This window comes from Daucus carota, chromosome 4, assembly GCF_001625215.2.
Source record: "Daucus carota subsp. sativus chromosome 4, DH1 v3.0, whole genome shotgun sequence".
Taxonomy (NCBI): domain Eukaryota; kingdom Viridiplantae; phylum Streptophyta; class Magnoliopsida; order Apiales; family Apiaceae; genus Daucus; species Daucus carota.
Window position 1 is genome coordinate 47,644,331 of NC_030384.2, and position 16,032 is coordinate 47,660,362.

Here is a 16,032-nt window from a genome sequence, read left to right on the forward strand (position 1 = left end):
TAATAAAAACAAACATATCCGACGAACAAAACAAATATTATAAAAGAATAACCAACAGACATACATCACTGATAGTTAATTTATTGATATCATCCATCAATATCATGTCAAGACTATATTCTTTTCCCGTGTTTGGATTTGTCGACTCCCACATAACGGTCTATAACTACCATTGAGAGAGGTAGGGTTGTGGTAATAAAAGAGAAGGTTGTGTTTAGATGATCCAAAACCCTGCAATCTATAAGAGTATTTATAGGTGCAGAAAGACTTGTGTGCTACTATTTCCCATAATTAAATAATCGGAAACAAAATCAAATTAAAACTTTCAAGCTACTATATTCCATAAATAATCTGAAATAAAATCAGATTCTGAAACTTTGTTTCCAATATACCCGAAACTAAAAAAGGTAGTTCTAATTTTTGATATTTTTTATCCAAAAATTCTAGAAAATTAAAAAAATAGAACGGAGCGATGTGAGAGGCGCCACCTACACGCCCCTCGCTTCTCCTTTATATAAGTATATTGATATTGATTGCAGCCGAACCTCCCTTTTATAAAATTATCCTCAGTATCGAAAAATACTAAATATATGCCCCTGACTTAACTTTAAAATTTTGATTAATGTACACCTGATAATAATATAATCTCATTATGAAAACATGGATAAGGGTACTGTATTTGTCAGAACTTTCCTTGATGCATCAATGAGTACATTTTGTCTACATCATATTATTTGATCTTAATTCGTCTACAAATGAATAGTATTTGTTTGTACGGGCACTTGATTTATTAGAAAAGGGAGCTTCATGCGAAATCACCTACTCCCAACTTTTGTAAACTAGTTATTGGTTTTAACAAAATCTAATAAAAACTCATGCAAGCATAAATTCCATGCACGTTGTATTCACAATACAGTGCTTGTTTAACATAGATTAAAAATCTTTTATAAGTCGAAATCTGTATACGAATTATAACATAGATTAAAAATCTTTTATAAGTCGTATACGAATTATTTTTAAGTTAAGTCAAAGGGCACGAAGATAAGATAGAGTGAGTTCCACGGGGCGCTATTGTCTTGATGCAACTTTAGCCTTCTGCTTTTGCCCCCACTTCCAAGTCTCCATGCGTGCGTATGTACTGTTGTATATGTCTCTATACATCGATTAGATGCTCAATAAGCTGGTTTATAAGCATGCTCACACAGTCACACTTCTTTATGCATGTCTGCTTAGTATATATAGTAACCAGCCTTTTCACACTCTAGCTGCGTCTTCGATCTTAAATCGATCTGTTCCAGTTTGTTCTAATTATACATGGCTCGCTTAAGAGCGCCTTTGATCTTTATCTATCTCGTTCTGATATGTTGCATCACGCCGAGAACTGAATCGAGAAAGACGTTCAGAAATGTTATGGTGGCGACTTCAGTTCCGAAATTGGACCACAAAGACCCTATGGTGTCGAGTTCACTTCCAAAGATGACTGTTCCACCTTCAGCTCCTAGTGGTAAGACTCATGCTAAAAACCTGGTTAGTCGAAGACTCATCGGTTATTTTGCTCGTATTCACCGGACCATGCAGTCTGCTCCGAGTCCTGGAGTTGGCCATTGATCAAATATGTCAGTAGAGTGTTCATCCCCGAGGTTACTGTACTGCTGTACGTGATTTTCTTTGTAAAGATTGAATTGATCAAGCTTTATACTGTATTACTTTTCTCATATACACGGAATTACAGATGTATAGAGTGAGGCATGTTGTAAATAGATATTATCAGAGGCGGAATCAGGAGATCCGAAACTCTCTGCTAATTTTCAGTCTTGTGACATTTTAATTTAATATTTTAATCCCGCCTCATTTCAAATTCTGGTTCGGTCTTATGCATACGAGAGTGATTATGTTTGGTTATGTGAATGATGGAACTGAGGCCATCTGTGCGGTGTGTATAGCTCCAATCAATAAGTTGTAAGATAAGCGAAGTTGCGGAGCCTTTCACGTTAACAATAAAGGCCAGAGTTCTGAGCTGTGACGGGGTCTTGAACAGTGTTGCACAGTGTGAAGTTTTGTAGTTAGCTTGGCTGTCACATTTTGGATATTGTATGTAGGGTTGTAACTTGTAACGTGTGAACTATCTTTGTCGAGAATAAAGCTAGCTCCATCCAATTCATCTGCGATCCTTATTCAATTATTAGTGCATTTTAATGAAGATTTGGTACAAAAACTTTAATGGCGAGGAGGAAGGTTCAGAGCACACTCCCATCAATGGGGTTAACAACTTAACATCACTTTTTTATAAAAAGCATTATCCACGGTTTCACGAAAAAGACGCCGACGGAGTGTGTCAACATAAGTTCTGGCGTTCTGCATCATAAAAATAAAAGAAGATTTGTTTTCAATATAGATATTAAAATGGTTCCATTAGTATGTTGTCATTAAAAAAAAAACACTCCTTGGACAATCTCATCGCTTCATCCAAATGTGTAAAAGATCTACAAATTCGTGTCGACTTGACTGCGACGATGGAATACTAATGTGGAGTTGATTGATGTTGTAGAGCCCAACAAGTGGTACCACAGTCACTTAAAAAATTCATCATGAGATTGCAGATTGTAATTGCGTGATGGAGTGGCTCTCCATAAATGTGATTGGAGTCTTGAATGGCTTGTGTCGAAAATCTTCCTCTGACTAAGATGATCAGCATTTGGTTGAGGAGAGACCATTGAGTGAGTGTTAATCCAAAAAATCTTACATTGTAAAGATAAAGAATATTGTCTTAAATATAAACAGTCAAATAGTCTAATTAGTATGAAGTCTTTTGAGAGACGTTCAAAAACAAATTCGTGCAAACTTGATCATCATTTGGAACAAATAATACCACAGTGATGTGGACTTAATGACATCGTACGATCCAACAAAAATTACAATTATAATAACCACCCTCTCAGTGATATAGTGATATTCAATTTTCCTTTTATTGGTTGGCAAAAAGAAGTTCAAAAAATTCATAGTTCTGTGTAAGTAAAACATCTTAGGATTTCAAAAATACGATATGATCATCATAATTCGGTCATCTTTTGATTAGAATGAGAGGAATTATTAAAAATATAATACGATTACGAAGAGTGCTCCTCGCAGGATGAGAATCAATTAATTAAACAAAAATCGTCTCTCATGACTCATGTTATAGATAATATATCTAGTGAAAATTTAAATCTTTCATTATAATAGAACATTTCTCTTAGATAAATTCGAGCTTATAGATAAAACGTCGAGAAATGAAAATTGGGCCAGCTCGTAACAGGATGGAGGATGAAAATACGGTTGAAACACAGGGCAAAACATGGATGCGGGCCTTTGAGAAGTTGAAGCCCAGTTCTTTTTTAGCCCTGTTCCCGAGCCTCTGTGAAGCTGAAGCCCAGTTAAGTTTGTTTTATTCCTGTATGGCCTTTGAGAAGTTCAAGCCCAGATCTTTTTTAGCCCTGTTCCCGAGCCGTTGTGAAGCTGAAGCCCAGTTATGTTTGTTTTATTCCTGTATCTCACAAATACCGTCTCTCCCTTGGTTTACGTTTTGAGCAGAGATTAATTCACACATTCGCCTCCCGCTCTTTTCCCCGAACTTCAATTTTTCACCACTATCTCTCTCCCAGTCTCTCTCCATCTCTCCCTGCCTCTCTCCCTACACACACTCATCTTTCACTACACATCAAATTATTTGAATTGAACTGAATCTGAAGATGAGAGAAGAAGATGTAGAAAAGCTAAGAGGTGTGATTAGGGACTGTATGAGCAAGCATCTCTACTCCTCCGCCATCTTCTTCGCCGATAAAGTCGCCGCCATCACTTCCGATCCGGCCGATATCTATATGCAAGCCCAAGCTCTCTTCCTCGGCCGCCATTATCGCCGTGCCTTTCATCTCCTCAACGCCTCCAAAATCGTCCTCCGCGATCTCCGCTTTCGATACCTAGCCGCCAAGTGTCTCGTATGTCTCCTTCTCGCTGTCTCTCACTTGACTTTCTTGATTTCTGTTCCAATTTTGTGATAATAATGTGCTGCTTTGATTAATTCAATTGTTTTTTAGTTAGGGTTTTTTGATTTAGTATGCTTAGTCATGTGTTGTTTTGGTAGAATTTGGCTTTAATTGTCCTTGTATTGTTAAATGTATAGATCCTCGTGTCATGTTAGCTTATCACTATGATAAATTTGTGAATGTTTGTATAGAGTTATAAGCTTGTGCAGGCTAGTCATTGTCGTAATTCTGCTAAATTGATTATACATGTACTGGAAAATATTTTGAAATTACAACATATGCCTTTGTACTTGAAAGAGTCCAAATGAGTTAAGTACTGGAGTAAAGCTGACACAGTGCCAATAATTTAAAAAGAATCCGTGAGAAGAATTTTTGAAGTTTGGCATGTGAATATCAGGAGAGTGTAAGAATGCCATATTCTCCTCCGGTCCTCCTTGTTGCCAAATTAATGCTTTCTATATGTATGTGATCAGGAAGAGCTGAAGGAGTGGGACCAATGTCTTTTAATGCTTGGTGATGCTAAAGTGGATGAATATGGAAATATTAGCCACACAAAGGATTGCAATCTTATGTATTTTGATAAAGACGCAGAGGATCGTGAAATTAATGTGAGTATCCTTTGGACTTAGTAAATGTGGGCATTGTATGTGACTTTCATCACATCAGCGCTGCCTACTTGCATTCTATAGATCTAGTTTCACGTAGAGCTCTATTAGAATGACTATTTCTGTTCTATTTTATCGCACAGATCAGTATTACAAATTTACTTTCAGTGACAATCTTTTTATCTTGAAACAGATTTCATCAGCTATATGCTTCCTTAGAGGGAAGGCCTATGAAGCTCTAGAAAACCGTACACAGGCTCGGCTGTGGTTAGTTCATAGTTAATCTACATACATTTTTGATATTATTAGACTGTATAGATGTATGATATTACTTATTTGTTGAAAGTTTTGTCTATTCTTTGAATATTATGAGTACTTTTTGTACAAGGAGAATGATGGGATGGGTAATCAGCTACTTCTGGAAAAATTAGTATGCAGACGCAGCTGAATTATCCGATGCTACAGAACTGGGTTTTATATCTTTAATAACCAATAAATTTTCTGATTTACTTTTTAGCCTATGGAACTAAATAAATTTGTGTTTATATGTATGGCTTATTGTTGAAGTTGCCACTTAAGAATATCAGTGGATCAGGATATTCGATCTGAGGCTAACGGATCCGAGAGGGATCCTTCAGAAAAAGTCCTAGCCAATAATGACCTGATGATAAGGACTGGATATGGATTTAGTACGATCCGAGCCATTAACAGCGCAATGCGACTATTTTTATATATATGTATTATGTATTAAATTTATAATGTGAATAATAGAACAAATGGTAACAAGTTGCATTTGTTTTTTAGTGCTTGTATCTTTTACCAGGACGCTCATCGATAATTACTAAAGTTAATATTTCATTAGACTTGATGGTTATTAAGATTAATTATACTTTTTTATAGTACATTATCGACTATAATATATACTTTTTATATTTGTTACTTTTATATTACAACTAAACTAATGTCCTCTTTTTTTACAAATAATAATTAAATACGTCGCAGCTCTGATTCGATTATCCATGACCCTAGTGGCTAGTGCTATGTGACTCGTACTCGAGTACTAGAAGTGTCCGACATGGATACGTGTCCATGTGTCAGACTCGGTAATATTTTGAAAATGTACATATTTTTGGCCTAAAATAAGTGTCCTAGTCCAAGTGTCCATATCCAAGTGTCCGACACAGGTACTTCGAGACAAAATAAGGAGTCCAAGTAACATAGCCCTAATGGATTGGGTGTGGATCGGCCTGTCAAAAATCGGTATGATCCGATTCAAATGCAACAAAATTATATGGATCCGGATATGGATTTAGGTTGAACCGACCGAACCCAATCCATTGTCAGGCCTAATGCCAATTTGGCTAATAATGTCAGTTTAATTTTATTCCTTTCTTTATCAACATTAGTGTACTTATATAAAAGGTTAAGTAAATATAAAGATTCTATATTTGAATTAAAAATTGTATGAATACATTTATAATTTAAACCACAGTAATACTAATCTTAAGAGCTTCCGAATGTCTGTTGAATTGTATAGGTAGCTTAGTCACCTTCCTCCCCTTGGTTTCTCCTAAGCGCTCTGTGCGGTTATACCACATGAATGAGCTTTAGCAGTACCCCTAACTATTTTTTCACTACTGTATTAGAAATTTTATCAGGCTATTACATAGATATAGATAATTGAACAAATTATCCAACAGAAGTGACACAATGGCGGTTCAGAGATATCCATTGTTTTATTGTGTGGATAAAGAAGAATAACTTTGTTTCTTTTTATTTGGTCGATTCTATGTTCTTGTATGCTGGCATATACTTGTATGTATCTAAATATATATCGAATGAACAAAGTTTTTTAGACAAGTTTATGCAGATATTAGTCGTGCAATGTGATATCTTGAAGTTTATTTTGAACTGTATATATAATGCTTTGATAGTACTATGCTCTGATTAATTTTTCTGAATTGGATATAGAGAGAAGGAAGAAATTATAATTTCATTCATGCTTATGCTAAAATGAGTGGGTTGGTGTTTTAGAATAAACTTCATTAGGCTAGGTATCGTCAACCAATTGCGAAACTGTTTCCTTTGAACTAATGTTATGCAACTTAGAAATCTGTTTTATGGGCTGTATCACTATCGCCTTATATCAGAAATTTGCTTTTACATTATCTTTATATATTTTTATAATTCTATACTTTCAATTTGTTTAAGCGTGTCAATGAATGGAAAGATTGATTTTACGTATTTATAATGCCAGGTACAAAGCTGCTGTTAAAGCTGACCCCTTATGTTACGAGGTTAGTTACGTGCAATCCGGGTAGTGTAGATACCCGGATGATTTTATTCTGCATGTTCAACAGTCATTAAAGTTTGTTTTAATACATTCTTTATACAACTACATTCCTAAATAATGTTCATTTTCAGCTATTAGCTCCCAGGCTTTTGTCCACATCTCGTGCTTGTTTTATTAATTGTTTCCTTTTTAACTCCTTGTCTTCTCTCTTATACAGGCATTGGAATGCCTCATTGACAACTATATGCTCACAAGTGAAGAAGGTGAGAATTGAGATATTTCGTCATTGATTAACAATTATTGACAAGGACGCCAGCAGCTATTGAATTTGTAATGTTGGGTTGTCTATTTCTCTTCTCATAATTTGCTTATTGGTGTTCCAAGTGCATCTAAATGTAAATTGGCATTATCTGGTAGTTACTATATTACCCTAGTTAAAGATCTGATATGCTTCTTTACTTCATTTGTAAATTTCAGAGGTAACTCTACTATCATCGCTGCAATTTGCTCCTGAAGATGAGTGGCTGTCTTCTTTCTATTCATGCTTAGTAAGAAAGGTAATTACTTGTAACTGTTTATATACTGTGAAGATTGTACTCCGAATACATGCACCTCTTGATCAGTTCGTATGCTAGTTAGTCTTATTATCTTTGTTGACACATTGTTCTTCTGCTTACTGAAACAATGGCTTTGTTTCTTTGTTTTGTCCAGTATGATAAAGAAAATACTGTTGAAGCCAAATTCAAAGAACTAGAACAAGAAGGCTCTGATATTAAATCATCCAATCAGTCCATATGTACATTGAAAAACAACACTGATCTGCTGGCTTGCAAGGCCGAGTACTACCATCAGTGTGGTGAATACCAAAAATGCTTTGAATTAACTTCGGAGTAAGTTTGCAATAGCTGATATGTGTGTGTGTGTGTGTGTGTGTGTGTGTGTGTGTGTGTGTGTGTGTTTGGACTGTTTTGTTTGCATTTCCTTTTATGCCCTCCTAATTTGATCATATCCTAAAATAATAAGAATTTTTGCTTGTAAATTTTATTTCAGTTTGCTCGAAAAAGACCCTTTTCATCTGAAATGTACCTTAGTACATTTAGCAGCTGCTATGGAATTGGGGCACTCAAATGAGCTCTATCTTATGGCATGCAACTTGACAAAGGATTATCCTCAAAAGTAAGAATGGTTTGTTTTAGTTGCAATTTACAAATGGTTTTGACGTCTCTCTGTTCTGCACGTTTTTGGCTTGGTCTATACTTTTAGTGTTTTGCACATGGGAGAAAATACTTTCCATCCCTTCATTGTTAAACTTAAAAGAATGTTGATCACTAATCATATAGCAAAACAAATAAGGCATTGTAAATACTGCAATAAGTTGCAAATACTCGAACTGGGATATATAGCTCAGCTTACATCTATTTATAAAAAATAGAGAACTCCAAATTTATTATGTTGTTATATACACATTCTTTTAGGCAATACATGTTCATTAAACATTTAAACTAAACCTGTATTTTTTTATTTTTATTTTTTTTTTGTCAGGAAACTAAACCTGTATTTAAATGGCTGCTAAGTTATCTTTTTTCAGAACTTAGTTCAACCTTAAACTTCTACGGTTTGAAGGGAAATTAAAGTACCCAAATGTAGCAGTAGTTATGCTTTTAGTAATCCAATGTGTTTGGTTCAAATCACTTTCTCTTATACCCCTATTTAATTGAATGGTCATACCATCTATATTTCCCTGTTCTCCACCAGTTTGAATCATGCTACCACATTGTATTTTTTTTAATCTTTCTTTTTAATGTGATTGCTGACGCTTAATGTTAAGCGAACAACTGACTCATTTTCTTCTGTTTCTCCCAGGGCTCTGTCTTGGTTTGCCGTTGGTTGCTATTATTATTGCATTAAAAAATATGATCAATCAAGGCGTTATTTCAGGTAAAATCTGTTCAAGTCTTGCTGATGTCAGCACATAAACATTTTCAGCATAAAATTCCAACTGCATAATATGGACAGTTGAAGACTTGCTGGTACCCGGACTTGGCTAAAAGTGCCAATATGGATACGTGTTCGAGTGTCGGACTAGGCATTTTGCCAAAAATTTGGTGTCTGTACCTATGTCCGAGTGTCTGGCACAGGCACTCAAGGCACAATGAAGAGTCGGGGTAACATAGGCTGGTACTACACAAAATAAGATATATTGCCATGTAGGAGGGTTTGCTTAGTGTTTAGTGACAAACTTGTACTATACAAAATCTAAATGGTATGAGGGAGAGTGGATCATTACTTCTCAAGTTAGGGGGTTTAAACTTTAACCTGTAGCAAGGAATGAATTTTTTGAAAATCTATCCATAATGTAGTTCAATTCGCATTCCATTTCTTTCAAATTAATGCATCAATCATCCTAATCCCAATTAAACACAACATTATTATCATATATACCCTCTGTCCCACCCAATTGTTAACATTTTGGCTGGGCACGGAACGGAGATTAAGAAAAGTTAAAATGGAATAAAAAGTGGCTGAGTTGGTGGGATCTACTAAAATTATTGAAAAAACATGTATTGTGTTAGAAAATGTTAGCAAAGGGTCGGGGATCCCAAAAAGAAAAGTGCTAACAATTGGGTGGCAGGGTGGGAGTACTTATATAGGTTTCATAATTGTTGTTGCGTATTTGCTATGATACTTACATTTGTTTCTCCAAAGATCTACTTGTGGTTTTTTATGGATTTGGTATCAGGTACTTCTAGTTATGCTTTAAACTTGCCAAATAGTGTAGTTGTGGCCTATGGGTATACGATGAATGCAAGAGGGTTCAAATGTGACTAAAGAGGGGACACGCATGCGCATTGATTCTTTCTGAAATTATCTTCTGATAATTCTCTTGCTTTATTGAAAATTTTGATTTGAATAATTTTCATTGCTTATCAGTGTTAAACAACACTGGTAGGTTTTAAAAATCATTAACTTCTTTAGTTACAAACTAAAATCGGAAAGAATGTTGATTGGTTTTGGTTTCCAATTTCCTATGCTTAACTCTTAAGGTGCCTTTAGTACGTGTGCTGTAATTCTGATGCAGCTTTTAGCTAGTAAGATTGGACACAATGAGGCTACTACTAACATGATACCTCCTGGATAATTTTATTTGTGGAGGCTTGTGCATGGTTAGGGATGATCCTCAAGTCTCAATTTCACAATTTAATTGTGACACCTCCCACTTGCCTACATGTAACAAAGAAGAATAGCTAAAAAAAACTCATGCATAGCTGCATCATTTGAATTTCTCATTCTGCGGGTTTGGGTTTACGTTTTTAATGTTAATATGACAGCAAGGCTACAAGTTTCGATAGAACCTTTCCTCCAGCTTGGATAGGTATTGGAAATGCTTATGCAGCTCAAGAGGAAGGTGATCAAGCAATGTCAGCGTATCGCACTGCTGCTCGTTTATTTCCTGGGTATTTTCTGCATTCTTTTCCTTACAACCCTGAAAGTGTACAAAATTCATAATTTATGGTCAAAAGTATACAACCCTTAAGGGTAATATTGGAAAAAAAATTCAGCAAAAGTGTTGAAGTGTACAAAACTTATAGTTAAGGGGTGAAAATATACAATTTTTTCATTTAAGGGTTCATGTGTACATCAGGTTATACTTTAGGGGCTATATTCTAATTAAGCCTATAAACAAAAAATTTAAAAGATAGACCACTGTACTGCAATTTGACGACTGGATCTTCAGCATACCCGTGAAGAAATATTGATAGGTACAATTTTTCATGATGCTAATGTGGGAAATTTGAGTTATCTTAACGATTGTCATTGTAGTTTGTACAATGCACCTTCATCTACGGTAAAACAACCATTATGTGAAGTATAAATAATGTTATATGTTACACTCACTCGCTTCTGTGAATTGGTAGGTTGGTTTGATTGGTTAAATTGACTATTTTTATTATGCCAAGTATTTATATCACTATTCAGTTAAGGGCTACTTTAGTTGGCATCTCTCAAATTTCTCGGATTGTTATAAAGAATAAATAACAGTCTGTAGTCAATTCTGTTGATGCTTTCTAACCATTTATTTGTTATAGCTTCCATCTTTTTTAGCAAGTTTAATATACTAGTTTTTATATATAGTCACGAGAAATGTGCATGTATCACATCTTGCCTCCTTGATGGCTCTTGAAAAGGTTTATAGTTCGTTTGATCATTAAAATAGTGCTTAGTGATTAATGGCACCATTTCATTTGTTAATTTAAGTTTCAATTTGTGGAAGTACTTCGCATAAAAGAAGAGGATAGTAATATCAGTCCATTGTGTTGAAAATTTGACACTGGAGGAACTTTTATGTTATGATATCTATTATGTAACACTCTACAACCCTACAAATTACCCTAAAACTAAGTTTCCAAATTTGCGGGATTCCAATAATTCTGTAACCTAAATTATATTCTATTAATTGAAATCAATCCCGTAATTTCAGTACACTGGATAATGTCGTGTGGGTTCCTATACAAGGAAAGTCTGTGTATACTGTATATGATGGCATCTTCATACAGAACTCCCATTACTTGTGTCATATGAAATAATTATTTACGGTTTGATTCTTGATTCTATTATTCTAGGTGCCACTTACCAACTCTATACATTGGGATGGAACATATGCGGACTAACAGCTTTAAACTTGCTGACCAGGTATTTTTCAGTTAATATTATACTTCCATATGTGATATGGCTCATTTTCCCCTTGATACGTGAGTTCTGCATTGTAATTAAAATAATTGTTAGTGTATGTACATCAACTAGTCCCCCCCCCCCCCCCCCAAAAAAAAAAACCTATTGGTTGGTTGGTTCACAAGTATAATTCCTCTTTTTCCTTTAATTTCCAAATTTTTGTGAATAACTTCCAATCAAGTTTTTCTGCTTCTCATTTGCTCTCTAGAGTATTTCTATTTTTTAAGTGTGTACTCAAGGAAACTCAGTGCAGTATAGGTCTATGCCACACTTGAACAAACCACTGCAGACTATACTCTTGCATCTTTTCTTTATGCGAGATCAGCTGACCGGCCTTGGTTATAATTCCTTTTTTTTTCCCCATAATTCCCAAATTTTGTAAATAACTTCCAATCAAGTTTTTCTGTCTTTCATTTGCTCTTTGGAAGTATTTCTACATTTAAAGTGTAAACTCGAAGAAACTCAGTGCAGTGTAGGTCTATGCCACACATGAACAAATCACTCTAGACTATACTCTTGCATCTTTTCTTTATGAAAGATCAGCTGACCGGCCTTGGCAATAATGTCTTTGTTTCTATTTCTCTCTTCTCTTCTCATGTAGCCGCACATTGAACGAGGCATGCACACTTTCTATACATCCATGTTGTCGATATGACTTATGATGGGAAACCAACCCTTTGTCCCATAAAGCTGTATTGACATTCACCTAATTTTCTTGATACTTGCCTGTAACCTCTGCGGAATGTCTCAGACAAACATAATCCTTTCACTTTTCCAAGTTACCCGAGCTGTCTAGAATCTATGCTTGACTTTACTATCTTTTGCTCAACCTTTTTCGTATATCTATGTCCAAGTGGTATATGTAGTAAGGTGGGCGCTTATATCAAAACCAGAATTAAATTTAGTACGGAGAATTATTCTTAGCTCCATAACTTTTGTACTACTTTAAATTCAAACCATACATATTAGAGAATCAAAGTATAATATTTATTTAATGTTCTAATATGATATTTTCATCAGTTTTTGACACAGGCAAAAACAATCTGTCCATCTGATCCACTTGTACAGAATGAACTTGGAGTTAGTGCATATCATATAAAGGAGTAAGGATGCATGACTCTTATTTTTGTACCTGCATTTTAGGATGTATTTATTTTAAATTATCTTATGTTGGAGAGGGGCCGAGAAGCGTCATCTGATGTTTTTATTTGAAATTTCTCATTTATTCTAAAACTTCTGTGTTCCTAATTCTAAGAGTTCAATATGTATATTATCTGAAAACAGTGCATGACATACACAAGTAAAAACCGAGAAGGTAAATTTTGAAAATTGTTGGTCGATTTCAGATCTAAAAAACAATACCGCCTTCTAGATAGGAAGAGAATCCTTGACAAACGTAGAATCTGAAATCGAAATATGAAACTTTTAATTCTTTGAGTCATAGTCCGATATTGCCTCCTTGCTGCTCTAAGCTGACTTCGCCAGATATAGCACAGTTGCTCAATTGTGCAATTAATACTTTCTGCACTGCAATTTTTTACTGATATATAATGTCTCTCTCTGCCGCGCACGCTAGCACACACAAACTGAGAAAGATAATATAAAGCAAAAGACTTGGTGTTCTATTGATCTATGCAGAAGATTTAACACAGATAGTATAATAAGTTAAGCATATTTTGTTTTGCGATATTATATCTTGAGCCCCTCATATAATTATCTTTAGTCACGTATCTAAAAAAGGTATATCTATCTGCACGAGCTTATTATTATGCGAAATTCTTTCAGGTATATAACAGCTGTATATTGGTTTAAGAAGACCCTGGCTCACATTCCGTCCTCTTTAAGTGTAATGTGGGAGCCAACGGTGGTTAATCTAGCACACGCATTACGGAAATTAAGGTCCATTTTCCAGCATCCCTTCTAACCTTTTATATGCTCAGTTGCTCACTACTTGAAGGGAGTTATACTAAATTATACTCCCTCTGTCCCATTGAATTGTATACATTACTTTTTGGCGCGCTTTTTAAGACTCCTTTGAAGTATATTTTCATAATTTTTTGTTTTTTCTAAATAAAAGCTTGATGTTTAAACTTTTATTCAAACAAAGAAATTTTTTAAAAAATATTATAAAACTATACTTTATAGGAGCCTCGAAATGCGTGCAAATAGTGAACGTATACATCCCAATGGGACGGAGGGAGTAGGTTATTACCTTTGTGTTATATTACAAATTTGCCTAATTCGTATGGCATCTAAAGCTATGGTGTGCCGCTACTGCACCAAGACCACTAAATAGGTACTTTCCCTGCATTTGCACAATTATACTCCAGAATTCGCACTCCTCAGAATCAGATTCATGAAATAGATGGATTCCTTTTTTCCTTAATTTTCAACTTCCTTTATATAATTTCCTATCAAAACAAAGTAAAACAATTAATTAGATCATTTGTACGGAAAAAAACAAAGTATCACAATTATAAGTAATGCATCTACCATGCAGTACTCCAGGAGTATTCTCATTCTTGAGGTATATAGTGGATTCATACTCTCAAGTTTGATATCATAATTCATCTGTACACCATCATTTATAATTTTAAAAAAGAAACTCTCATTTTGGGAGTAAGTATTTAACATTATTGAATAGTTATTGTGTACAAATATGGGCAAGTGTGACTCTTTTTCTGGAAGAGGGAGTATATTTACCCTTTTTTTATATCTAAATGTAAAATTGTATATCTTTCAGAGACTGTTTACTGCAACTATAAAGTTTGTCCAAATTAAAGGAAAGAAAAGTTAATTTGGTATTTTGGGACTCTATTTAACAAATCAATTTTGTGGCAGGAGGTACCAGGAGGCAATTTCTTACTATGAAAAGGCACTGACATTATCAACCAGAAGCGTAAGCACTTATGCAGGTCTTGCGTATACTTATCACTTGCAGGTATTCTGCCTCTCCCGTAAAAATTGTTCAGTTTGTATATGTTTGTTCAACATCCGACATTTGGACCATTTATCATCAACAATTTGAAACCTTAATAATCATAACAGTAAGTATGCAATAGTAAGATTCTTTACACTAGTAATAGTCACATAAAAATCTCCTCCAAGTCATGAAACAGTATACAGAGTTTCTATTCTTCACTCGCAGCCTGAACTCTGAGTGAGTTATCTTACAAAGTTACATGATAGCCACGAACTAATAAACATAAAATAATAATTATGAGCACTGCAAACAACCAACAGAACTAAAAAGGTAAATTTAGTAGTTTTTTGTTCTAATAATAATTGTGATAATAAAACATTTGAATCGATCATCATTATTAATAACATGGCAATGTAATATAATTTGTAGTGGACAACATGATATTTAGAAGGTGATATCTACAAAAAAAAAAAAATTATAGTTGTTTTGGACTGCTTTTGACCAAAATTTATGCATTTGATCCACCAATAATATTTCTGTAATCTGCACTGTTTTTTACATACTGATTATCATTTGTACGCCACCAATGCAGGATAATTACAGCGATGCAATTACGTATTATCATAAGGTAAGTTACTCTTTAGTTTAAATGCTTAGTAGCTAACACAATATTAAGAATACTGCTTAGGGCATGAAAGACTTGTATGGATGACTTTACTCTTTACTAATGGCTAGAGTACAATTTATTTTCTCTACTGTCATTAAAAAAGTCAGATCTGAATGCTTTATTGGTCATTGTGCGTAATTCAATTTCTCATTTACTTTCATATGCAATTAGGCGTTGTGGCTAAATCCCGAGGACCAATTCTGCACGGAAATGTTGACATTAGCTCTTGCAGATGAAAGCCGCAGTGGCATTGATTCCATAACTAAATCTCGGCGAGGCGAGCTGTTTATGTAGTAGAACTAGAACTGGAATGATAAGAGGCTGTATTTATGTTGTAATTGTACTATATCCAATATGTAGGCAGCAACTTTATTTTTTTCTTGAAAGTGGAGAAATAGAGCTGTTAGTGTTACATTTGTATTTAGCATAAAAGAAATTATTTTTTTACAGAGTTCTGGTTACCTTTTTAGAGTTTCTGGAGCAACTGGCTGGCTATTCATTTCCCCAGAACCCGGTCCTTATTTTTTATTTTAAAAACAGAGCAGAACTAGTCTTTAGGCTAGAGCCATCTTGAACAAAGACAAAAATTGACGAAGATGGTTAAACAGAGATATGTACTAGAGTGAATCTGTGTGCAAAAGATTTGTAGTCTTGCGTAATAGTATGACTGATGAACAGACCTTTTCTGATAAAAACAGGCCAAAACAGTTTGTTTTTTAAAATATAAACTAAATTATGGACTTGCAAAAAGAGAGGTGTCTTGGAGTATGTTACTTTAGATGTGGGTTTTG

General features: G+C 34.6%; 1 protein-coding gene across 1 annotated transcript; it reads left to right on the plus strand.

Moving 5' to 3' along the window:
* The first annotated feature begins 3,548 nt into the window (after window positions 1-3,548).
* LOC108216222 (anaphase-promoting complex subunit 6) lies at window positions 3,549-15,686 on the plus strand. The gene is made up of 16 exons (XM_017388919.2): window positions 3,549-3,974; window positions 4,496-4,630; window positions 4,821-4,894; window positions 6,885-6,924; window positions 7,138-7,183; window positions 7,398-7,477; window positions 7,632-7,810; window positions 7,971-8,096; window positions 8,784-8,858; window positions 10,250-10,375; window positions 11,543-11,612; window positions 12,672-12,754; window positions 13,437-13,550; window positions 14,493-14,592; window positions 15,167-15,202; window positions 15,413-15,686. The coding sequence occupies exons 1-16, from the start codon at window positions 3,729-3,731 to the stop codon at window positions 15,533-15,535; spliced, it is 1,653 nt and encodes a 550-aa protein (XP_017244408.1). The 5' UTR covers window positions 3,549-3,728; the 3' UTR covers window positions 15,536-15,686.
* Window positions 15,687-16,032: the final 346 nt, after the last annotated feature.

Bases quoted from the DNA above. Each gene is read 5' to 3' on its own strand.
- LOC108216222 (XM_017388919.2), top strand. From the start codon at position 3,729: ATGAGAGAAGAAGATGTAGAAAAGCTAAGAGGTGTGATTAGGGACTGT. The intron at 4,631-4,820 runs GTGAGTATCCTT...ATCTTGAAACAG, and splicing joins CAGAGGATCGTGAAATTAAT to ATTTCATCAGCTATATGCTT. The intron at 7,478-7,631 runs GTAATTACTTGT...TGTTTTGTCCAG, and splicing joins ATTCATGCTTAGTAAGAAAG to TATGATAAAGAAAATACTGT.